General features: G+C 38.0%; 2 protein-coding genes and 1 long non-coding RNA gene across 3 annotated transcripts; 2 read left to right on the forward strand and 1 right to left on the reverse strand.

The window, feature by feature from the left end:
* Positions 1-8,076: 8,076 nt before the first annotated feature.
* On the forward strand, positions 8,077-11,752 carry LOC104224500 (alcohol dehydrogenase-like 7). The gene is made up of 10 exons (XM_009776173.2): positions 8,077-8,275; positions 8,436-8,572; positions 8,676-8,719; positions 9,162-9,487; positions 10,071-10,153; positions 10,240-10,315; positions 10,459-10,523; positions 10,875-10,970; positions 11,114-11,278; positions 11,412-11,752. Exons 1-10 carry the CDS (start codon positions 8,218-8,220, stop codon positions 11,526-11,528), a joined length of 1,167 nt encoding a protein of 388 aa, XP_009774475.1. The 5' UTR covers positions 8,077-8,217; the 3' UTR covers positions 11,529-11,752.
* A 977-nt stretch (positions 11,753-12,729) lies between these two features.
* LOC104224499 (uncharacterized) lies at positions 12,730-16,332 on the forward strand. Its single transcript, XR_011403134.1, has 4 exons — positions 12,730-12,820; positions 15,480-15,552; positions 15,855-16,095; positions 16,242-16,332. It is a non-coding gene; the product is annotated as an uncharacterized lncRNA (long non-coding RNA).
* A 799-nt stretch (positions 16,333-17,131) lies between these two features.
* Positions 17,132-21,201, reverse strand: LOC104224497 (probable CoA ligase CCL5). Its single transcript, XM_009776171.2, has 5 exons — positions 19,832-21,201; positions 18,025-18,170; positions 17,817-17,884; positions 17,591-17,693; positions 17,132-17,463 (listed from the first exon to the last, which is right to left on the reverse strand). The coding sequence occupies exons 1-5, from the start codon at positions 21,069-21,071 to the stop codon at positions 17,350-17,352; spliced, it is 1,671 nt and encodes a 556-aa protein (XP_009774473.1). The 5' UTR covers positions 21,072-21,201; the 3' UTR covers positions 17,132-17,349.
* Positions 21,202-26,054: the final 4,853 nt, after the last annotated feature.

Here is a 26,054-nt window from a genome sequence, read left to right on the forward strand (position 1 = left end):
AAAGGTCCTATGATCATATGCACAAAAATAATGAATGAATGATCGACACCCTACTAGGACGAACACACCGAGAACTCTATGTACCATGCAAGGACCAAACACATTGATGTGAGATATCATTGGATTCGAGAAATGGTAGATGATGAATCTCTAAAAGTCTTGAAGATTTCTACAAGTGAGAATCCCGCAGATATGCTGACCAAGGTGGTACCAAGGAACAAGTTCGAGCTATGCAAAGAACTTGTCGGCATGCACTCAAACTAGAAGACAGTGCTACCTCCTCTAGATGAATGAGACTGGAGGGGGAGATTGATGATGTCCATCTCATTGAAGAAGTATTAGGCATGTGCCTAATAAGAGTTTTCTTTGGTTTGGTAGCCAACCTTGTTGACTTGGTTTGGTTGGTAGCCAACCTTGTTGAATTAGTTTGGTTTGGTAGCCAACCTTGTTGAATTTCTTTGGTTTGGTAGCCAACTTTGTTGAATTGTGAAAAGTGTGTGTAAATTGTCAAATATTGTAGGCTTTAGAGGGTGAAGCTTTGGCTATAAAAGGAGAGCTTCAACTCTCATTTCTACACACCAACAAAGAGAGAAAGAAAGAGTGAGGTTTCACAGACAAGGTATAAGAAAATAGTCTGTGAGGAAAATAGAGAGTGAGCGATATTGTAGTGAGGTGGGAATATCAAAAGAGGGTTATTTCTTTTGAGTGTTGTAGTGGTCTTTGGAGTATTTACCTCCGACCTACAAAGTGTAAAATTCCTTACTATAGTGATATCAGTTGCTCCTCTCGGGGTCGTGGTTTTTTTCCCCTTATTCAGAAGGGTTTTCCACGTAAAAATCTTGGTGTCATTGTTACTCTTTTATTCTTGTTAATTACCGTATCTCGGTGCTACATTATTATTCCGCTTTATTACCGTGAATATTATTTTGGTAAGGGGTTTATTCCCAACAACTGGTATCAGAGCACAGGTTCTGCTCGTTCACTGAAATACTATTCACTGTCGGTAGTACTATACTTGGTGAAAAATAAAAATGTCCGGAGTAAAGTACGAGGTAGCAAAATTCAATGGAGATAACGGTTTCTCAACATGGCAAAGAAGGATGAGAGATCTGCTCATCCAACAAGGATTACACAAGGTTCTAGATGTTGATTCCAAAAAGCCTGATACCATGAAAGCTGAGGATTGGGCTGACTTGGATGAAAGAGCTGCTAGTGCAATCAGGTTGCACTTATCAGATGATGTGGTAAATAACATCATTGATGAAGACACTGCACGTGGAATTTGGACAAGGTTGGAAAGCCTATACATGTCCAAAACGCTGACAAATAAATTGTACCTGAAGAAGCAGTTATACGCCCTACACATGAGTGAAGGTACGAATTTTTTGTCACATTTAAATGTGTTTAACGGACTAATCACACAGCTTGCCAACCTCGGAGTGAAAATCGAGGAAGAAGATAAAGCCATCTTGCTATTGAACTCGTTGCCATCTTCGTACGATAATTTGGCAACAACCATCCTGCACGGTAAGACTACTATTGAGTTGAAAGATGTCACATCGGCTCTTCTACTCAATGAGAAGATGAGAAAGAAGCCTGAAAATCAAGGACAGGCTCTCATCACAGAAGGTAGAGGCAGGAGTTATCAAAGGAGTTCGAACAACTATGGTAGATCCGGAGCTCGTGGGAAGTCAAAGAACCGATCCAAATCAAGAGTCAGAAATTGCTACAACTGTAATCAACCAGGTCACTTCAAAAGAGATTGCCCAAATCCAAGGAAGGGCAAAGGTGAAACCAGTGGCCAGAAGAATGACGACAACACAGCCGCCATGGTGCAAAATAATGATAATGTTGTCCTCTTTATAAATGAGGAAGAGGAATGCATGCACCTGTCAGGTCCAGAGTCGGAATGGGTGGTTGACACAGCGGCATCTCACCATGCCACACCGGTAAGAGATCTTTTTTGCAGATATGTAGCAGGTGATTTCGGCACAGTGAAAATGGGTAACACAAGTTACTCAAAGATTGCGGGGATTGGTGACATTTGTATCAAGACAAATGTCGGATGCACATTGGTTCTAAAGGATGTGCGGCATGTACCTGATTTGCGGATGAACTTGATCTCGGGAATTGCTTTAGACCGAGATGGATACGAGAGTTATTTTGCAAATCAAAAGTGGAGACTCACTAAGGGATCATTGGTGATTGCAAAGGGAGTTGCTCGTGGCACGTTGTACTGGACAAATGCAGAAATATGCCAAGGTGAATTGAACGCAGCACAAGATGAGATTTCTGTAGATTTATGGCACAAAAGAATGGGTCATATGAGCGAGAAGGGATTGCAGATTCTTGCCAAGAAATCACTCATTTCTTATGCCAAAGGTACAACTGTAAAACCTTGTGACTACTGTTTATTTGGTAAGCAGCATAGAGTCTCATTTCAGACATCGTCTGAAAGAAAATTGAATATACTTGATTTAGTATATTCTGATGTTTGCGGCCCAATGGAAATTGAATCAATGGGCGGTAACAAATATTTTGTTACTTTTATTGATGATGCTTCACGAAAATTATGGGTTTATATTTTGAAAACCAAAGATCAGGTGTTTCAAGTTTTCCAGAAGTTTCATGCTCTAGTAGAAAGGGAGACGGGTCGAAAGCTAAAGCGTCTCCGAAGTGACAATGGAGGTGAGTACACTTCAAGGGAATTTGAAGAGTATTGTTCAAGTCATGGGATCAGACATGAAAAGACAGTTCCTGGAACCCCACAGCACAATGGCGTAGCCGAGAGGATGAACCGCACCATTGTGGAGAAGGTGAGAAGCATGCTCAGAATGGCTAAACTGCCTAAGTCATTCTGGGGTGAAGCAGTTCAGACAGCCTGTTACCTGATCAATAGGAGTCCATCAGTTCCGTTGGCGTTTGAAATCCCAGAGAGAGTCTGGACCAACAAGGAGGTGTCCTACTCGCATCTGAAGGTGTTCGGTTGCAGAGCTTTTGCACATGTACCAAAAGAGCAGAGAACAAAGCTGGATGATAAATCTATTCCCTGCATATTTATCGGATATGGAGATGAAGAGTTCGGGTACAGACTGTGGGATCCTGTAAAGAAGAAGGTCATCAGAAGTAGAGATGTAGTCTTCCGAGAAAGTGAAGTTGGAACTGCTGCTGATATGTCAGAAAAGGCGAAGAATGGTATAATTCCTAACTTTGTTACTATTCCTTCTACTTCTAACAATCCCACAAGTGCAGAAAGTACGACCGACGAGGTTGCCGAGCAGGGGGAGCAACCTGGTGAGGTTATTGAGCAGGGGGAGCAACTTGATGAAGGTGTCGAGGAAGTGGAGCACCCCACTCAGGGAGAAGAACAACCTCAACCTCTGAGGAGATCAGAGAGGCCAAGGGTAGAGTCACGCAGGTACCCTTCCACAGAGTATGTCCTCATCAGTGATGAGGGGGAGCCAGAAAGTCTTAAGGAGGTGTTGTCCCATCCAGAAAAGAACCAGTGGATGAAAGCTATGCAAGAAGAGATGGAATCTCTCCAGAAAAATGGCACATACAAGCTGGTTGAACTTCCAAAGGGTAAAAGACCACTCAAATGCAAATGGGTCTTTAAACTCAAGAAAGATGGAGATGGCAAGCTGGTCAGATACAAAGCTCGATTGGTGGTTAAAGGCTTCGAACAGAAGAAAGGTATTGATTTTGACGAAATTTTCTCCCCCGTTGTTAAAATGACTTCTATTCGAACAATTTTGAGCTTAGCAGCTAGCCTAGATCTTGAAGTGGAGCAGTTGGATGTGAAAACTGCATTTCTTCATGGAGATTTGGAAGAGGAGATTTATATGGAGCAACCAGAAGGATTTGAAGTAGCTGGAAAGAAACACATGGTGTGCAAATTGAATAAGAGTCTTTATGGATTGAAGCAGGCACCAAGGCAGTGGTACATGAAGTTTGATTCATTCATGAAAAGTCAAACATACCTAAAGACCTATTCTGATCCATGTGTATACTTCAAAAGATTTTCTGAGAATAACTTTATTATATTGTTGTTGTATGTGGATGACATGTTAATTGTAGGAAAAGACAAGGGGTTGATAGCAAAGTTGAAAGGAGATCTGTCCAAGTCATTTGATATGAAGGACTTGGGCCCAGCACAACAAATTCTAGGGATGAAGATAGTTCGAGAGAGAACAAGTAGAAAGTTGTGGCTATCTCAGGAGAAGTACATTGAACGTGTACTAGAACGCTTCAACATGAAGAATGCTAAGCCAGTCAGCACACCTCTTGCTGGTCATCTAAAGTTGAGTAAGAAGATGTGTCCTACAACAGTGGAGGAGAAAGGGAACATGGCTAAAGTTCCTTATGCTTCAACAGTCGGAAGCTTGATGTATGCAATGGTATGTACTAGACCTGATATTGCTCACGCAGTTGGTGTTGTCAGCAGGTTTCTTGAAAATCCTGGAAAGGAACATTGGGAAGCAGTCAAGTGGATACTCAGGTACCTGAGAGGTACCACGGGAGATTGTTTGTGCTTTGGAGGATCTGATCCAATCTTGAAGGGCTATACAGATGCTGATATGGCAGGTGACATTGACAACAGAAAATCTACTACTGGATATTTATTTACATTTTCAGGGGGAGCTATATCATGGCAGTCTAAGTTGCAGAAGTGCGTTGCACTTTCAACAACTGAAGCAGAGTACATTGCCGCTACAGAAACTGGCAAGGAGATGATATGGCTCAAGCGATTCCTTCAAGAGCTTGGATTGCATCAGAAGGAGTATGTCGTCTATTGTGACAGTCAAAGTGCAATAGACCTTAGCAAGAACTCTATGTACCATGCAAGGACCAAACACATTGATGTGAGATATCATTGGATTCGAGAAATGGTAGATGATGAATCTCTAAAAGTCTTGAAGATTTCTACAAATGAGAATCCCGCAGATATGCTGACCAAGGTGGTACCAAGGAACAAGTTCGAGCTATGCAAAGAACTTGTCGGCATGCACTCAAACTAGAAGACAGTGCTACCTCCTCTAGATGAATGAGACTGGAGGGGGAGATTGATGATGTCCATCTCATTGAAGAAGTATTAGGCATGTGCCTAATAAGAGTTTTCTTTGGTTTGGTAGCCAACCTTGTTGACTTGGTTTGGTTGGTAGCCAACCTTGTTGAATTAGTTTGGTTTGGTAGCCAACCTTGTTGAATTTCTTTGGTTTGGTAGCCAACTTTGTTGAATTGTGAAAAGTGTGTGTAAATTGTCAAATATTGTAGGCTTTAGAGGGTGAAGCTTTGGCTATAAAAGGAGAGCTTCAACTCTCATTTCTACACACCAACAAAGAGAGAAAGAAAGAGTGAGGTTTCACAGACAAGGTATAAGAAAATAGTCTGTGAGGAAAATAGAGAGTGAGCGATATTGTAGTGAGGTGGGAATATCAAAAGAGGGTTATTTCTTTTGAGTGTTGTAGTGGTCTTTGGAGTATTTACCTCCGACCTACAAAGTGTAAAATTCCTTACTATAGTGATATCAGTTGCTCCTCTCGGGGTCGTGGTTTTTTTCCCCTTATTCAGAAGGGTTTTCCACGTAAAAATCTTGGTGTCATTGTTACTCTTTTATTCTTGTTAATTACCGTATCTCGGTGCTACATTATTATTCCGCTTTATTACCGTGAATATTATTTTGGTAAGGGGTTTATTCCCAACAATAATTATAATACATTTAGGTATACATACTCTCAACCGCTCTTTGGGGAACATTTCATCATTCCATACCTGGCCTCGTAGAGGACTCGATCGTACTCGGTCACACAGGGGCTCGGTAACCTCACATCACACATCGCTCCATACCCGACCTCGTAAAGGACTCGGTCATACCTGGCCATAGGAGGGCTCGATATTTCACATCATCATACCCGACCACAAAGGGGCTCGATCGTACCTGGCCAAAGAGGGCTCGGTATTGTATCACATTTAATCGCTTTGTACCCAACTGATCGGTGGTTACATAATATGTGTTGTACCCGGCCGACTATAGCGCGGCTCGGTAAGGTAAAATATATATATATATATATATATATATATATATATATATATATATATATATATATATACACACACACACATACATACATACATACATACATATAAGTACGATGCAGTAGTAGTTTCAAGGGATAGCAAGTTTAAATTCAAGAAGAATCATATTTTCCGACCACAGAATATCAATTGGGAACATGATAGACTTTGAAAGAAACACTACCGAAAAAGAATGTATAAGAACAGAACAATGTCATAGAAGGGAACACAGAACTACCAAATCTTTCAGTATAGAAATCATTTAGAGGGAAGAAAAGACTTACACTAACTCATACAAGAAAGAAAGTTGTCCTGCATACCCTGTGGAAAAACTAACTATGCTTATGATGGTTAACTTTGCCTCCAACGGATCTTCACAATTAACACCATCAGATTACAGACTTTATAACGATCGATTCTCAGTTTCTTTAAGTTAAAAGCTTAGCAGAACCATTTTCCGATCCAATTTAAGCTATTTTGGAACTTCAAAGGGGATGTGAGAATATTTTTGGTGAATTATAGTGAGTGATACTCCTGGAAAAATGAAAGAGAGTGAGCAGATACCAACCATAGGAATCTCTGTCGGTTCCACATGCAAAATGGGTCGCCCCACTTTGGTTGTCGTGCCCGATGAGACATCTGGCAAAATCTGACGCATGCAGTTGCCTCCTCTGCCCAGTAACGCGTCGCCAACTGATTGGCCGCACTAGAAGCCACACTTAACAAACTTCATTGAGGTGTGGGGTGTAACAAAAATACTTCGAAAAAGAAGTCCAAATTTACTCTTATACTTTAGGTTTGCAATTACCTTTTCTTATATTTTAGGTTAGAGCTCCATTAAGGTCACAGACAAATTGAGATACGATTTGCTGATGGTAAAGATATAAATGTTCTCAAAATATTAAGGAACGTAAATTAAGATACTTCGTATCGTAGGGAGAATTTTTTGACTATTTTTATCCATTTAATATATAAGTTAAATATAATATCTTAAATTTTGTATTCCTAAAATGAGAAAAATACAAGATCTTGTTTAATTCGCTGAAGATAACCGATTCTGGTCGCAACTTTACTTGTGCACTACAAAACTGATTCACACTGAAGATTGAAAATACAAACACCACAAGGCACTACAGAGTGATTTGGATTTTGGACTCTGTGCTTTTCAGCTTTGAAATAGCTGCCACACAAGCTGTGTTGAACTAAAATCCAAACGGTGAGAGTGTTACAACAACAACAACAACGGTGAGAGCGTTACTCATAGCTTAATGTAACGATGTAAGGTTTTGGCCGGATGATGAGTTAGACATTGTGACATCAAGGTTGCCAGTTGCCACAAAGCTGACATCTTTGAAGGAAAAAAGCATGCGAAAATCTATAGGTTGCCAGTTGCCACAAGGCAATAATGGCGCTTAAAAGCCGCATGACATTTTCAGTATGCCTTAATTTGCAGTTTGGCACTCGAGCTGTTTGATTTGGCAGTTATTATATGCACTCTCAATCTTTGATTGATATAAGTACTCCCCCCCCCCCCCCCCCTTCTCAATATTTGGGACCACTGTATTTTCATAGAATTAACAGAAAAATCAGTTATTTCATTAAACTCGAAGCCGACCATGTTAGATTTATTGCACACAGTCTTACTTAGTATTTCTGTTGAAGACAATTTCACGGCTTAAACCTGTTGATTTGAAAATTCATTAAATTATACTCCTCCGTTTCACCTTGTTTGACACTATTTCTTTATTAGTTGGTTCAAAAAAGTATGACATATTTTTATATTTTATTATTGTGAAGTTTTTATAGCCACACAAATGCTATCACATGTTCACAAGTTTTAAAATTTTTATAGCCATATAAATGTTACGAGAAATATAAATTTTAAAATCTTTAATTTCTTTATTATAATAAATTTATGTCTAAGTCAAACTACAATAAATAAGGTGAAGCGAAGGAAGCGTGTATTACCTTTGTGGCAACCCAAATCAAGTTAAAATCTTTGTTTAATCAGTGATAACATTTGGTCCTGGTCACCTTACTTTTGAGTCGTGAAACTATATAAAACTGACCCACCTGGAAATTGAAAATACAAACACCACACACAATACAGTGTATTTTGGACTGTGTTTTTGTAGCTTTGACATGGCTACCACACAAGCTGAGTTAAATAAAACTGCTGGAAAGCCAATTCGTTGCAAAGGTACTTACTCTTCCATTAAAATAACTTGAGTTCTTTTAGTTGGGTTGTCAGCCTATAGAGAAGTTCTTTCTCTTTATCTGAAAAGGGGTCGGAGGAATTTTGTCAGTTTTGTTTTAGTTGGTACAAAAATGACTGAATGATAGAGTATTACATTTTACAGCCGCAGTGGCAAGAAAAGCAGGAGAACCACTGGTGATAGAGGAAGTGATTGTGGCTCCACCTAAAGCCCATGAAGTTCGTCTAAAAATCATATGTACTTCTCTCTGTCACAGTGACTTTACCTTCTGGAAATTGAAAGTATGCAATTTTATGAGAATTAATGCCACAATTTTTTTTTTATCTTTTCACCGTAGAAAATGCCTAACTTTGAAATCATCTGTAATATCTTGTCTTCCTTTAGGAACCTGCATGCTTTCCAAGAATATTCGGCCATGAAGCTTTCGGGTAATTTCAGCATATTCCCCTGTCATGTTCTTTGTATCTGTTTAAAGGGTTTTTGTTTTTGGTTGTAGGAATAATTGATTGATGGTAAGTGTTAATTTGACTTAACTGTGTCCTATTGCTGCATTTAACTACAAACCTTTTTTCTCCGGTCTTTGATTTCAATACAGATGCAGGGCCTGTACTTGAGATTATTTCAGCTCATGTTTAGTACTCTCTCCGTTTCAATTTATATGGTATAGTTTGATTGAGCACGAAGTTTAATAAAGAAAATGGGAGTAAGGTTTTTGAAACTTGTGGTCTTGAATATACCATAAAATTTGTGTGGTGATAAAGCTTTAAAAAGCGGTGGTTTAAACATTTGTGCGACTATAAAATGTTGTCATTAAGGTTAAAATGGAAAGTTCAAGTTAACTTTTATTTGATCATGTGTTATTGAGTGAAGGGTTGTGGAGAGTGTTGGAGAAGATGTTGAGGATTTAAAAGAAGGAGATTCAGTTGTCCCGATATTTTTGCCCGACTGTACAGAATGCATAGATTGCACATCCAAGAAGAGCAACGTTTGCTCAAAATTCCAATTTAAGGGCTCTCCGTACATGCTTAGAGATGGCACAAGCAGATTCACTACTGCTGACGGAGAAACTTTATACCATTTCGTGTTTGTATCAAGTTTTGCCGAGTACACTGTTGTTGACATTGCTAACGTAACAAAGATTGATCCTTGTGTTCCACCTAACAGGGCTTGCCTCTTCAGTTGTGGAGTATCAACCGGTTAGTTTCCCACCCGTCTTCCTTCTCCCTGCGTAATCATTTGTTAGAGTTCAGATTATATTGTTTCAGGTTCAACTTCTTAAATAATCATTTAAAATTCTTTTCTGTAATTTTCATCATATGTCTAAAAAGGGACCTATGTTAGTGCATAGGGTAAAAACAGACTGTGTAAGCCCGATTACCAAAAAACAGATCCACTTTAACAGACACATCGAAGTAGAATTATGCAGAAAAAAATTTGAGTTCACAATTGTGAAGTAGCACTTTGCTCCATCATACCATTAAATGGCCACAAGTAAAATATAAACTTAGTACAAGATGTTTCCATTTCTGCTTGAGACTTGCTTAATACATCAATTTGCTAGGGATTCGGTGGATGATAAATCACAGAACATCAGTTATAATGAGAACATTTTCCTAAAATTGGATCGTTGTAGGAAAATTTATGATAACCAAATGGTTAGTTTTGGATGATCGGTGAATCAAGGTGTGCATTGCAGAATGGATAAAGATGAAGAGTACAAATTAATCTAACTTGTTTTCAAGATTTTGAATAATGTCTTGTCTGATATTATGAGTTCAGGACTAGGTGCTGCTTTTAAAACGGCAAATGTGGAACCAGGATCAACAGTAGTAATATTTGGTTTGGGCGCAATTGGATTAGCTGTATGTACCGCTTTCTGCTTCCTCTTGCTTACATTGGTGTTGGTGTTCGTGTTGGTGAGTTTACATGCTTACACCAGGTCTTATAGGTCGCAGAGGGAGCAAGGATATGTGGTGCTACAAGAATTATTGGTGTAGATATAAACTCTGACAAGTTCGAAATAGGTGAACTATCCTTTTCTTCATTCCTTCCAATTCTTTTTGTTTGTTTGTTTGTTTGTTTCCTACTAGAAACTTGAGTAATCAATCTGATCTACTTGCACTTCTCCCTTTTTCTGTATCCCCCTTTTCCTTTTCATTCGACTCAGGAAAGCAATTTGGAGTGACCGATTTTGTCAATTCCAACAGCTTTGGGGATAAACCTATTAGCCAGGTGGGTGTTTATCCACTCAGATTGATATTTGACGCGCCCAGGTTCATATCTAATGAACCGAACTGCTGTTTTATCTTCTTTATTATTCCTATTTTTGTGGAAAATATATTAAAAAAAAGATTATTGTTATCATTTGATTTAACGAGCGCATGCGATAAGTCACCGAAATCTTGATAATTTTTTATCACTCAAGTAACATATATCATTTCTGTACTTTGTTCAATACAGCATGGTTATGCCATGCCAAATCTCTCATATTTCTTGAGCAAGTGATATATCAGATGACAATTACTTGTAATAGATCCTCACATGCAAAAATTATCGCATTTTCATTTTCTGTTTTTTGAGCAGTTGATAAATGAAATGACTAATGGAGGTGCTGACTACTGCTTCGAATGTGTTGGTCTCGGAACAGTTGTGCAGGAAGCATATGCCTGCTGCAGAAAGGTTTCCCCAATAGCTCTTCCATAGAACTACACTTCATTTATATATTGTTATTGTTCCTATACTCTTTTGCTCCTCTTTTTTTTTTCCCCCCCTTGATTTTGCTAACATAAATCCGTATGTAATGATTTTGGCTGTTATATCAGGGTTGGGGAAAGACAATTGTTTTAGGAGTTGATAAACCGGGAGCAGATTTGACCTTTAAATCTTTCGATGTTCTTCATAGTGGGAAAACTCTCATGGGATCACTATTTGGGGGTCTCAAACCCAAATCTGACATTCCTCTTCTTGTCAAACGATACCTCGACAAGGTAATTAAGCAATTTGGTCTGTCTTTTCGCAGGCCAAAGGAGTGACATTATATCAAAAAGTCTGATTCTTGTGTATTCATCGCTTTGATGGGGATCTTTTCTAACATTAGACCCTATTTTTGTGTGGGTTTAGGAATTGCAACTGGACAAGTTTGTGACTCATGAAGTGAGTTTTCAAGACATCAACAAGGCTTTTGATTTACTTGCTCAAGGAAAGAGCCTACGATGTGTTATTTGGATGGATAAGTGATGGATCCTGTTACACTTTTTAAACCTGCATGTTCCCCAACAAGAAATGCTCTTTATGGTTTAGGTTATTGCACTGCACCTCAATGGTAGTCATGTACCTCCATTTTATTACCAATATCTATTTTATTCCCTGTAATAATAGCTCCAGTAATCCATGGCAATCGTAATGTTAAGTCGATCTGTAGCTGTTGCTATTCAAATAAGATAAAAAGTATTTCATAGTTATTACACTTGCATCTTCTTAATTATTGGAGTTTTTCTCTATCTGTTTTTATCGTGCCTTTGGTTTGAAACAAACATAGACATTTCTAATCTGCCATGCCTGTATAGATATCAACCCACAATTTCTCTAGATATAGCTATGATTACTAGAGAAGATTTAGCAAACATTACTGTGATTTTACAACATACATCTATGCAATTGAAGCATTCAACCGTTCCTTCTTTGGACAGTTTTTTGCCTTATATAAACAAGTTCTTTTTACACAACAATCTCTTTATTATTAATCTACCAGTCCTATATCATTAATCAGCTCAGAATAATTCACTTTCACTTATTAGTAATCTACCAGTCCTATATCATTAATCAACTCAGAATAATTCACTTATTATTAATCATCGTATAAACAATATCCGCATGATACTCACATAACGTGAACCAAATGATCCCTCAAAATCTTAATAGATGCCACAAAATTTGTTGGCAGTGGACCTCCAAATCAATGCTACTTATTTGAAATTCTTAATTCCGATATATAAAGAAAACAAACTTCATGTTCCGCTTCATTTTGAAAATAGGAACATATAAAACAATCAGAACTAAATACTATAGGCCAATAAAAAGGAAGAAAAACAATAAAAATCTTTACTTGCAATATTAGGAATATAAAACTCAAAATATTAGTAGTGTGAAAATCAAAAACAGAGAAATTTGTAATAACGCAAACGAACATTGCTAGTAGTGTTCCCATCCTCTCTTCTCGTAATAATTCGAATACCTTCCGATCGCCGGCCGTCGTGTCGCCGCCGGCACATTCATCTCTTTGGAATCTCCGCTCCACCGATGCAAGCGTAGGAGAGCTGCAGAAACACACCCACATACACACGCACAGAGGCACACACAGAATCAACATTTGATCGATTGAGAGAGAGGAAGCAGCGAAGGAGACGAAAGGGAAGGATGATAACGAGATCAAAACTAGCAGAGCAGCTGAGAGAGTATCAGATTAGATCAAAACACGATTGGGCTTCCGTCTCTTTCTTCTCCTCTACCTCTAACTTAACATCCACAAGGTATCATTCCATTTCCAATTAGGGCTACGTTTTCCTTATCCTATATTTCTTTTAGCTTCATTTTCCTTATCCTATAATTTTTTTTCTTTTTTCGCATCTGCACAGTCTATGAGGTGTTTATGGATATATGCATCTGAGAATTGGATTTGATTTGGTTAAATCCATTATTTGGAGGTCATTTTTATGTTTGATTGGGGATTATTATATGGAAGTTTTAAGTTTTGGCATGATTAGTTGATTATTTTGGCTCGCCGAAGTTCTTTGAATGGTTAAAAATTGGGTCTTTTGACTCGCAGCGGAGGCAAATAACACTAGGTTATGTCTTCCTATCTGCCCAAGCTTTAGTGGGCAGAGTCCTGGACACCACCGTCATCGAAAAAGAAAAAGGAAAGGATTGGATCTTTTGAATGAGAGGAATATTATGAAGCTATTAGATATAGTACAAGTAATTGTTTGCCATAGAAGTTTTCTCATATGACTTGATCGATTGTGAGTTGCAGTAGATTTACAATCCAGTTTGACGAATCAGTAAAAATGGACAACACTATGTTTGTATAGTGTATGTCTTACACGAAAAACTATGAGTTCAAGAAGAACCCGAGGCATTTTGTGTAATGTATGCGTTAGATGAAAAACTAGGAATTCTAGAAGAACCCGAATCTTCAAATGCCAATTCAGGGAACCACGGAGAATGGCTCACAAAAGAAGAAGAAGAATAAAAAAGATGAATTGATGTGTATTCGACAATGGTAAGCTGATTGGAGTGGGTGATTTATACACTAAGGACTCGTTTCGTACGAGGGATAAGAGACAATTGATCCCGGGATTAAAATTTGAGATGAGTTTATCTCACGTTTGGTTGGGATAAAACAACAGTATAACTAATTCCGGGATTAGTTATCCCGGGATTGTAGTGTTATTTTTTTCCATATAGAAGGGTGGGATAACTAATCCCATGATAATTATGGAATAACTTGTTTCCTAACCAAACGACCCCTAAGAAGTTCACTAAACTGCTAGTGACACTTTCCCATTTCCTCCCCTTCTTTGAATCTTTTGGATCGATCTTCTTCTTCTGGTTTCTCTTTCTCCATGTAGTAGCTTAAATTGTATCCTTGTTTCAATAATAACATTGCAGAAGCTTTTGAGACAGAATGTGTCGGTTAGTTGATGCTCATTCCTCAGTGAACATTTATCATTTTTTTGGTTGTAGTTTTATCAAGTCCTGCAACAGCTCCTTGGCACTAACAAGGTTCCATTCCTTCACTTGTCTCCTAAATCTAAAATCTTGAGAAAACCTCATTTTAACCCTCCACTATTGTAAACATCATCTCAGCTCAGCAGCCAATTTTTGTTTAAAATCTCCTGCTTATCCATACGTTAAGGAGTGACCAACTATTCAACTTATTTTACTTCTCTCTTTCTAATTATATTTTCCTCTATGATGTTCAACCTCGGAAGATATCTCAATGGTGTCGTCCAGTTATAGCCATGTACCCATGTTTACAATTTCGCTTAGGGGTAGCGAAAAGGCTAAAAAAAAACAGTTAACCACTCATATTATCCACTAAAAATGGGTTGGATAATGAACTTTTTAAAAACGGGTCAAATATGGATAAGAACCATATTATCCATTTAGAAAATGGATAACCAATGTATAACTAATGGGTTTAACTTTTACATATGTGAAACCTCAAATTGGTGGTTCCTCTAGTTTGGGAGACTAGGAGTTCTTTCAAAAGTGACCATATTCATGAAGCCATGGATAATATGGTTACCCATATTATCCGCCGGTTAACCTGTTTTTTATCCGTATTAAATATGGGTCGGGTCGGATAATTTATTCGTTTTTTCGTTACCCGTTTTCGATCCGACCCGCGCGTTTGTCACCCCCAATTTCGCTGGTCTTCTAACAATCCTTCAATTAATGTGATTTTCTCCACCCATTCTGCATCCACTTCTTGAGCTCCACTTGAGTTCCTCTTCAATTAGCTGGCTATTGAAGTTGTAGTAATGAGTGAAGATAAGAGTTCATTTGTTAGCCATTGGAGAATCGATTCATTCTCAAAAAAAAAAAGGGGAAAAAGAATCGATATGAAACAAGATATTTTTGGTAAGTAGGAATACTGGTGCTAAATGTATAAAATGTGTTTTATCAATCTAGATTTGCCCGCTTTTGTTAGTATTGTCTTCCACCAAAGAAACCTTCCCCACCTTAATTTACTGTATTTCTGCAAACTTAGGATAAGTTAGATCACCTGTGCTGAAATATAACCGTATCAAATGCTTTTACATCTGTTGCAACAAGTTCCTTATACTTGGTTGCTGTGGTAAATATGTTCACTTGACGAGGTGGTTTTTCTTTTTTCCCCTTTTCATCCTCATAAGAAGTTCTTTTAGATTTTCGCTATTAAAGCTGCAATATGGAATAAGACAACTAATTGCATTCAATAGCCATTAAATCTGTATGGAATTTAAGCTGGAATACTGGTTATACAATGTACAAATTATTGTGCTTTCTAGTATGATCTATTTGTCTACATGAAAAAGAAAAGGTAATTTATGTATTATACTGTTAAGCTTGCCCCTGTTTTTAAACATTGCTTCTTCCACCTTGCAAATCTTTTCTCAAATCCTTTCCGCTGGATGCATTGAGAAGTTGACCAAGGTATAAGGGAGTTTTTCCACTTTGCGTGATTGAATACCTACTGACCAATATAAGGTACTACAAGGTAAGTGGCATCCCACTCTTTTGAGGCTTTCCAGTCATTAAGTACTACGCGATCATATCTAAGTAATTTTTAAATGCCATTTTGTCGTGGATTATTAAAATGGCTCATAACATTTTGAGGCTTCTCTACCTCTTTCTATTTTTATATTGTTGATAAGTTACCTCTTTTTAATTTTACCAAAAAATTATCTACTATTAACTGATCTTCAGAAAGAAAAAAACTAGCATATTTAACGTATTTTAGGATTTGAATGAGCTATGACGCATAGACATTGATGTGCCAATTCTTCCCTTTTTCAATAGTTTTGAAAAGCACGGATGACTTGTTTTTGGTAATAAAAGAAATTCGCACATCAAAATCTCAGAAGCCGGGATGAGTTATTAGTCATTTATTTCGAGAGATTGATTCAAGTACATCGAATATATCAGTACATGTAGAGGCAGCAAATGCTGGATCGAGTGAAAATGTTATGACCCTACCTTTAACAATGGACTGGATGAAGACTTTGGTGAATGGATCCTTACTGCTTGGTCCTAGAGTTGTGTAGGTCTCTCAAACAAAACCTTTTGCAGTTTCCTGTATGGAGGATTATCATTGTCTACGTATCGTTACCACTTCTGGCAGTAACTTAGAATTTCTTTCTTCTGCGCTTTTCCTCTTATATCATTTTTTTCTCTTTGTTGATGCAGGGTGGATGTCGTCATCTTTGTGATATGGGAACTGGTTATCTTAGCATTCCTGGTTTTTTCTGCCGTTTCACTGTACTTCAGGCATCTAAGGCTTGCTTTTATTTTAGTATGTGTGACCTTGCTATTACTTTTGTGCATGAAAATAGCAAAGAAAGTAAGATCGGCCAGGAAAAAGAAGCGAAGGATGCTTCTTCCATTATCCATGTAGAGAAGTAGGATGAGCGAATTCTTTTACAATGAGCAAACAAACTCTTTTTTGTGTAAATTTAAAAGAAATACCTTACTGCTATTTCGGTGTTCCTTTGGTTTTCTTTGTCCTTTTTTTTTCTCTTTAACACATATAGAAGTAGAGGGAAGTTGCATGTTGTGGGATAATTTCACTATAGAGCTACTTCGTCCGCTCCCATACTGCAGGCGTTTTGGCTGGTGATGCTGGCTCTTGTTGATTTCATCCTTCTCGTGTTATGAAATTTCCTGTTCCTTGCTTTTTTGTTACTTATATTCACTCTATTTTACCAAACAGTTATCAGCATTAGATGCTGGTAGAAAGCGCTAATTGTTTCGAACTCCTGAATAATAAGTGACCCTAAAACTATGATTAAAAAGCGAAAAAGAGGAGCACATGTATTTTCTACTTTCTCATACTGCTGAAGCTGCAATGCAATGATCTAGTTGAGTTGGAAAAATGGAGATGAAGATAAGACACCATGTTTTTGTGCATTGATGAGAAATGTTTTCCACCTGCAATTTAGTAGTATAGTACTGCTTCATTTGTTTACTTTTACAGAGCTGTAATGCGTTTTTTTTTCCACGAATGCGGAGAATTATTCCCTTCGTACAACTTTACACATAAGATAGTCCTACCAAGTTAATAGAAGTCCAAGATTCAATGAGAGGACAAAACTCTTCAATCATTTATAAATATCAACAATGAATTTCAGCACACTTTATTCCATTATTAACAGGGTAACAATAGTTGCTTAAAACTCAAATCCGACATTCATAAGTTTGATACACCAAAGGAATAATGAGTTTACTCTAGTAGCCATGATCACAAACTATGGCTGCTGAAAGTTTTAGTTACAGGGGAAACTCTTAATCTCCTTTTTCAAAGTTTAGATGTTGCTAGCTTTATCAGATCCTTCCTGAGTATTTTGCCAGAAGGATTCTTGGGTATGGAAGCCACAAATGCAACTCTCCGGATTCTCTTGTATGGAGCCACCTACACAAACAAAATTATCTTTAAATTTAGCCATCACTACAGATCTGAATAGAATACCAGAAATTGCAGAGTTTCAAGTCTTAGTACGTTCATATAAATTCCTCTAGTAAATGACATTTTAAATTACCTGTTTGGCAATAAAATCCATGACTGCACTCTCTGACAGACTACTTCCAGATTTTCTTACTACATATGCCATAGGAAACTGTCCGACATCCTTATCCGGAAACCTTAAACACCACAAGATTTATGAAATGAGCATCAGAGATCCATAGCTTCATACCCCTCTGACTAATTAAGGAAGCCACTGTAATAGTAAAAAATCAGAGAACGCAATTGGAAGTAATACTCACGGTATAACAGCAGCATCAGAAATTTCTGGATGAGTGAGCAACAAAGCCTCTAACTCTGCTGGAGGAACCTACAAGTCCATATGACAAGTTTTCAGAGCGTTGTAACCATTAAAGAAATGTCAGATGCATAATACGTGTTTAGGCCATTTGGCCATATAGAAAATCCAGCTATATATTGGAAGAACGATAAACTGAGTCTTTTGTTTACCTGATAACCCTTATATTTGATCAGCTCCTTTAATCTATCAACCACAAAAATGAAACCGTCCTCATCTATATAACAGAGATCTCCAGTTCTTAACCATCCCTCTGAGTCTAAAGTTGAGGCAGTAGCTTCTTCATTACTGAAATAACCTGTGTTGGAGGGAGAACTGAATAAGTTAACGGATATTCCAGCAATAGAGAAACTTCAACACAATCGGGAATAAAGGCTATAACAATAGGTTTGCTTCCAATAAGGATTGTAGAAGAATGTAACTACAATATAGCAGTTAAAATCCTACTTAAGGTAAGTATATGATGTTCTTTCTTACTCTTGGAAAATACAAAGGATGGGGCAGCAGACTACTTTGTGGAAAGATGCTAACTAAAAATGTATTAGTAATACAAAATCCAAAATTCTCGAAGAGAAAATATAGAATATCACATTAAGAAAAATTCATTACAAAGGAATTATTGGTAGATAATAATGCATCTTAACCAGAATTATCTCAAGCTAATAATAAAAGAAGTATCTCTATTTAAGAATACGAAACATGTAGGATGCGAGTATAATTTTAAAAACCTATATGGAGCTGTCAGTAATAAAATAATCAAACTGAGGTCAATATAACAAACTGAATATATTGTAAACTGAGGTGCAAAACGTGCAATTAGTTTTTCCAGTAGTGATTTCTAAAATCTCTTAACACATAGGCAAAATATCAAACTAATTTCCAAATATTAAAAACATGTGAAAGTCATTAAATCCTTTAGGGTGATATTGAACTGACTTTACTTTTAACTTGATCCTATGTTCTGCACTAATTCTGGACAGGATTGCATAAAGTGACGCTTCAGTTGATGTCCAAAAAAAAAAAAGGAGAAAATTCTGAATATTTCTTTAGTCCCCATCTACTTTATTGGACCATCAACAACTATGGTAGACAGTGGAGCAGACAAAAAGAAAATGCTAAAGTTTAAGTGATTTAGTGGTCAATAAAATGGATTAAGAACCATAAGATCTCACACTTAAATCCTAGTAAAGGTAAAAACATTACTAAGTGATTTTTTTTCATTTGTCCAAGTTTCGGTGAACAAAGTTATCCAATACTTATATTGGTGAGAAGTGATATGTGTCTCGTGGAATTAGTCGATGCGTGTACATGCTGGTTCGGACATCATAATTATAAATTTTTTTATTTTTTTCTCACCCGGTATCCGGTACCCATATTGGGGGTAAAGCGATCCCTAACAAAGGCGACTCCCTGCCTAGGGCTCGAACTCTAGACCTGTGGTTAAGGATGAAGGAGTACTTACCACTCCACCACAACCCTTATTGGTAATTATAAAAAAAGTTCATAATTACATTATCTTAATGTATGGACTGGAACAAAAGTCACTGGTCTTATTCAACTTAAATTATATGTAAATTGAAATTCTTTTAAAATACATTTTTGTACTAAAAATTCCTCTCCGCTGTCACAAAAGAATGGAGTATCATATTCCATCTTTTTCTGGATCTGCAATTATTCATCACCTTTTAGTTACAACTTGAGATTAAATTGTGACCATCTCTTTCCATTCTTTCTTATTTAATGCCTTAGCTGCTAAATTCCAACTTGTCATTATTTCTTAAATAATGCTTTAGCTGCTGATTCCAACTTGTCACACTACTGTAACATCACTAAAAAATTACTAGGGAAGATGATTCATACAGATATGGCCAACACAACTTTTCCGTAGTATCATATTCAATTATTGCAAAAAATTAAATCAAAATGCCAAAAACATGTTTAAAAAAATAAAAATCATACCTTTCATAATGGTAGGTCCCCTTAGCCAAAGTTCACCGGTCTTATTCACCGGAAAAGCCTTCCCACTTTCCGGATCCACAATTTTTGCCGACATGCTCGGCGACAACATCCCCGCCGTCCCATATCTCCGGCTCTCCTCTAACGAATCCGTTGACGCCCCAATTGCCGTTGATTCAGTCAACCCATACCCTTGCAAAATTGCCACACTAGGATATTTCTCCAAAAACCCTTCAATTACTTCCTTACTTAACGGTGCACCCCCAGAAAGAACTTTCTTTAAACTGCTCAAATCATATTTCTTTTTAATCACCTCAGCATTATTCACTAAAGCAACAAGAATTGGTGGCACGAGTGGTAAATAAGTTGCTTTGTATTTGTGAATTGATAATAACATTTCGTCCATTTCAAATTTCGATAGTACCACGACTGTCGATCCACTAGCTAATAATCCTGCTGCAAAAGCTGCTAAACCGTAAATATGAAACATGGGTACCGTACATATAAAAGTTTGTTCTCCCTGGTCTAATTTGAACCGACCCACAATTGTTTGAACCATAGCAATTAAATTTCTATGAGATGAAACAACTCCTTTACTTGCACCAGTAGTTCCTGAAGAATAAAGCAGAGTAGCCGTATCATCTTGTGTCACTCGCTCTTTCAATCTGCTTTGAACAGGTTTTTTCTGAATCAAATTCTCTAAATTACCCAAAATCTTGAAATTAAAATTATCCTTTTGAGTAAGATTTGTTGTTTGATTGTTGATAAGAATAATCGGGAGATTAGAATCGACGAGCTTAGGGAGGAGTTCAGGGATTGTGAAAGCGATTACAGGGTTTGAATCTTTGATCTGTTTGTTAATTTCACGTGGGGTGTTGAGGGGGTTTGTTGTGGTGATAATAGCGCCGAGGGACATGACGGCGAGGCAAACAATGGGGAAATAGATGGAGTTTGGTGAGAGGAGAAGAACTACGTTGCCCTTACGAATTCCCATGTCGATAGAGAGACACGTGGCTAAAGATTCGACGGCGTTCCAGACGTCGGAGAAAGTGAGTTGCTGCCCTGTTGTGGCGTCGATGAAAGCGACTTTGCCGCGGTGTGCTCGTGATGATATGAAAGTTGTCACGTCGAGAGCTTCATTTGCTGGCAAGGGAATTGGGTCTCGTTTACTGTAGAATGTTGAGTCCGCCGGAGAATAGCCGGTTCTTGGATCGACGGTTGAGCCATTGCTAAACTGTGCCATTGATGGAAAATGGAGCTAAGCTAAGCTTCTATTGAACTGAAAATGGGAATTATGATGACAGATTTGGGATCTGAGGAATTCTATAATATAGTATTTGTGGATCACCAAAGTTGACTGTCACTTTAATGATTTTTGTAGTATGACTCACTCTGCAGGTATCTGAATGATGCGTGTTACACGTGCAGATAATTATGTGTTTATTTTTCATAAGATGGAGGTAAATTGCGGATCTGCTCCCAAATGTTTGAACTGGGTTACTATTTTGCCCCTTTGACTTCAATTATGCCAAATGCTTCCTTTAAATATTAGGTAGGTGGTTAAGTTGTCCTTTACTCGAAGGTAACCAAATTATGACTCATGTGTTGAGTACTTCATTGTTTTGTTTTACATACTAAAAGTTACGCGGATATTATGGTGAGTAGTTAATAATATACGAATTATTCATTTTAAATATATATTTGTTATTATTTAATTCTTTTATTTTTATATTGTTAATATATGTGTTTACCTCGAAAATACGAGTAACAATTAAATTTGATTTGTGATTTTAAAGATATATGATTTAGCTCAATACCAATTAATAATAAAAAAATATGAAATAGAAATGAAAGAGACAAATGAATCAAACCAATATTAGTCAGCAGCAGTGACCTCGAGCTTAGTGACCTCGAGGTGAGCTTAGAACAATAAGAACAATTAAGCAAGAAAAGTAAAATAAGAACAATAGAGCTGAAGGATGATTCTGATGAACGGTAAGCAAAAAGTAGAAAGTATATTTTTTGCTCAATGATTAGATAATCTTTACAAATGGTTGAGGTCCTCTTTATATAATAGGGGAACCTTAAATAAGGTATATTATTATTAACAGTAAGAAATATTCTTGATACAGCTGTCTAACCGCCTAATACGGAATCCTACAATCCCATTTCGAGATTTGCGCCATGATCTTGGGGACGTGGCAGGAATCTAGCTCATTCTATTACAAATTCATAACGGTACTATTTCGGGGTCGAGCACACGTGGCTCCGATGCTCCTCGAGCACTTAGGTCTTCGAGCCTCTTATTCTACCTTCGAGCCTCTTATTCTACCTTCGAGCCTGAGCTTGGTCTATATCGAATTTTTGTTCTCGATGCGACTTCTCGAGCCTTTAATATTGGAGGCATATGATTTTGATCGTATACATTGGGTTCGCTCTTAGTCTATTTCGATCTCGCTCTTGAGGTGACCCTCGAGCTCACGAAATAGAGTAGCCCCTATTTCTACCGTATACAGATAGTCCCCGCATTTCTTAGAGTATAACGACAAGAAACGAATTGAGTCCTTGATCTTTTATCCCGATTTTCCACGATATCATCATCGTGACGTAAGCGACTGAGGAAACGAAAGCTTGGAAGTTGGCCTTTCTCGAGGAAAACTCCGAGAACTTTTAGCGAGTCTGGCGGAAGGTTCCGAGGGCGAAGACGCTTCTGTCGATGAGAACCGTGCCGCTTAGGTTTCGTGCTTTTAGTAATTTTTTGCTTTTGAGGTTGATCGACCCTTGCGAGGAACTCTTAATTGTGACCTATAGCTTTTGTAAAAAAGTTTATACAAAGCCTTTTTCCTTCAACGGCTTCTGAATTTGTTACTCTTTTATGCGGGTCAAAGTGCCTTATCATAAAATTCCTTTTGAATGTCCAAAGTTTGAGATGGTAATGACCGATAATAAGTTCTGCCCTTGAAAGTTTTTGATGAATGGTCCCCGAATGACTATTCGAACTTGAGTTTGAGTAGCTGTTAGGCTTAACAGTCGATGAGGTAAGGCAGCCCTTGGGCTTGATAGTTGAGTGAGTGCTCGCTCGAACTTGAAATAAAAATAGCCCTTAGGCCTTATGGCCAAACAAGGACATGCTCGAACTTGAGATTAGGTGGCCCTTGGGCTCGAAAGATAGTTCCCAGAGTGAGAATTTTCTCGAACTCGGGTAGCCTTTGGGCTTAGTAGTCGAGTGAGTACTTGCTCGAAATCGAAATGAAGTTAGCCCATAGGCTTTATGGATAGTCCTTGAGTGAGAATTTTTTCGAACTCGGGTAGCCCTTGGGCTTAGTAACCGAGTCAGTACTTTCTCGAACTCGAAATGAAGTTAGCCTATAGGCTTTATGGATAGTCCCTGAGTAAGAATTTTCTTGAACTCGGTTAGCCCTTGGGCTTAGTAGTCGAGTGAGTACTTGCTCGAACTCGAAATGAAGTTAGCCCTTAGGCTTTATAGTCGAGTGAGGATTTGCTCGAACTCGAAGTAAAGTTAGCCCTTAGTTTTTTTTTTTATATTGGACCTTAGGCTCTTTTAGATCAGTCCTTAGGCTCTTTTTGATCGGCCCTTAGGCTCTTTAAGTTGGGCCAGTTCAGCCTCTAAGACGGCTATAATTTTTCCATCTTTTCGGCTAAAAGACTTAGTGAAAATTTCTTTATACCTTAGCATGTATTTTTTGTACCCATTGGGTTTTTCGAGGGTTCAATCGATCAAAACCCGTTCGTGTTACTGCCTCTTAAGGCGTTTTCGAAGGTTGATGTTATCGAAGCCTTTAAATTATTCGAGGGCTAATTTTATCGAAGCCCTTTATGCTTTTGTCGAGGGTAGCCGAGTTTAACCGATTTTTCAAAGTATTTGAAGGCCTTTAATTTATGGCAGAAGTCAGACGTTTCCAAACCGCATTATTTCAGCCGTAGCCTTTTACATGACTGTAGTCTTTAATATGGACGTAGCATTCGGGTATGTCTCTTGGCCTTGTTTTCCGATAGCCTTTCGAACTTGTCCGAAAGGTTAGTCCCCGAGTATGATGGCCTTGGCCCATATATCGAGGGGTGCCACTTTGAGGTCTTATGATTTTGAACTGGGATAGCTCGAGTAGGTAGTCCCCGGGTGTTCGAGGTATGCTCGCTCTTGAGTTAAGATAGCCTGTGGGCTTTTATGATCGAGTGAGGATTTGCTCGAACTCGAAGTAAAGTTAGCCCTTAGGCTTCGTAGATAGTCCCCGAATGAGAGTTTGATCAAACTCGTGTTAAGATAGCCCTTGGGATTTTGTATTTGCTATGGATTTCGGACGCTCCCGATCCGCGTTAACTTGGCCGTAGCCTTTTTAGTTCGGAACTTGCCCTTTGGGCTTACCTTCTGTTTTACTTCAAGCTTGACCGAAGAGTCAGTCCCGAGTGGGGTGATTGATTAGCTCCAACCCTACACCACTATAGAATGGCAAGAGTGGTCGATGCAGCTTTTACCCGAAAGGTCGAGATCGAATTCACAGAGAGTTAATATTGGTTTGGAGTTGGGTTTCTATCTAATCTAGTTATGCATGTTGTTCTTAATTGCACTTCTAAACATGATTGGGTTTGTTACTATTCTACTTTAATGCTAATGAATGCTGAAAATAAGCTAAGTACAATATTTTTGTAAGGGTTTTCTCAAGTGATAAAAAGCACTAAGGAAGTGACTTACATCAAGGTGAGTATCTCATGTGATGTAAAATTTAGGACAAGCTTGTTTGGGGTCGTGATATAACCATTACACATAATTATTCACTCTATACCTCTCGGTAGTTTGAGTGACTTTGCTCTAGCTAATTGGCTTTCTCAAGCCCAATTGGGTGTTCAAACAATACAAGTAAAATTGGCTCAAGTCGGGTATTACTATCTCTAGATTTAACCCTTTAATTGGGGCTATCAAATCTCTTGAATACACCCCAATTCCTGTTAGCCTAAATTTCCTAGACTTAGTCCCTCTTTCTCAAGAAGAGTCTAAGTTATAAAGGCATGAATCAGTGTTTGCAACCACCAATTCTACAATTAAAGTATGAAACAAGCTAAATATCACTAACCAATAAATAATTAAGCCCTAAAATAGAAGACTCATTAAATACCCACACTAGGGTTGGGTCACAACCCTAGCTAATGGGTTTAGCTGCTCATAATAAAGGTAGAAATCAAAGATGGAGATGAAAGATAAGTCATAAATGTTGATTACAAAGATAAAATCCAAGAATAATAGCTAAAGTTACTCTAAAATTACTCAAAATAGCTAAGTACGGCGGTTCACGAGCTCCTCAGTACAAAAGATACCCTAAAATTTTGAAAAAGATCTATTTATACACAACTGAAATTACTAGACAAAAATGCCCCTACAGAGATTCCGCTAACAACTTAATAATGAGTGCCTCAACGCTTGGGCTTCCGTGGCCGCGCAAAAGTAAGCGCAAACCGCATTTCTTCTCTTCTGAGCTTGGTCTGGACTTGATTCCGCTAGGAGCGGAAAAACAACTACCTCAGCGTTGTCTTCAACCGCGGCAGCGAAATATGTTCGCGGACCGTGCTTTTCATTTGAGCTCCAATCTCCAGTCCTCTAATTCTCAATTTCGCTGAGGGAGAAATTTGGACCGCAATCGCGTCAAGTAATTCCGATGCCGCACTATTTCACCGCGATCAGCGGTGTCTGTTGTGACAAAATTTCCTTCTCTGATCCTTAATTCTGCTGAGAGCGTAATTATGGTCACCTCAGCGGTTGACCTTCCGCGGCCGCACTATTTCATCACTGTCAGCGGTTTTAGCTCAGTTTTGTACTTGTGCAGGTTTAACTCCTTTATGAGTTGGTTATGACTTTATTGCTTAATTTTGACCAAACCCTACAAACAAGCACAATAAGTTAGTTTTCAGGAATACTTTTATACATTTTTGACCCATAACCTAAGCAAAAGAGAGCATAAGATAGGCTAGAATCTATAGTTATCTGTGGCTGTGGCCCCTGAAATCGAGGATCATCTTCAAGGTCTTATAGTCTCGAAATGTTGGCAGTTTGAACTTCCGTTGTGATCGGCCCTTAAGCATGTTTACATAATAAATCAAGAGTATGAAATAGAAAATTTTTCTAGAAGCATGAGATATCGACAAGGAAAAATACTTCTCTCAATAGACGATTATACATGTGCACATGTTTGATGTTAGGTCTCGAGTAACCTAT

Source organism: Nicotiana sylvestris, chromosome 10 (assembly GCF_000393655.2).
Source record: "Nicotiana sylvestris chromosome 10, ASM39365v2, whole genome shotgun sequence".
In the NCBI taxonomy this organism is placed as follows: Eukaryota; Viridiplantae; Streptophyta; class Magnoliopsida; order Solanales; family Solanaceae; genus Nicotiana; species Nicotiana sylvestris.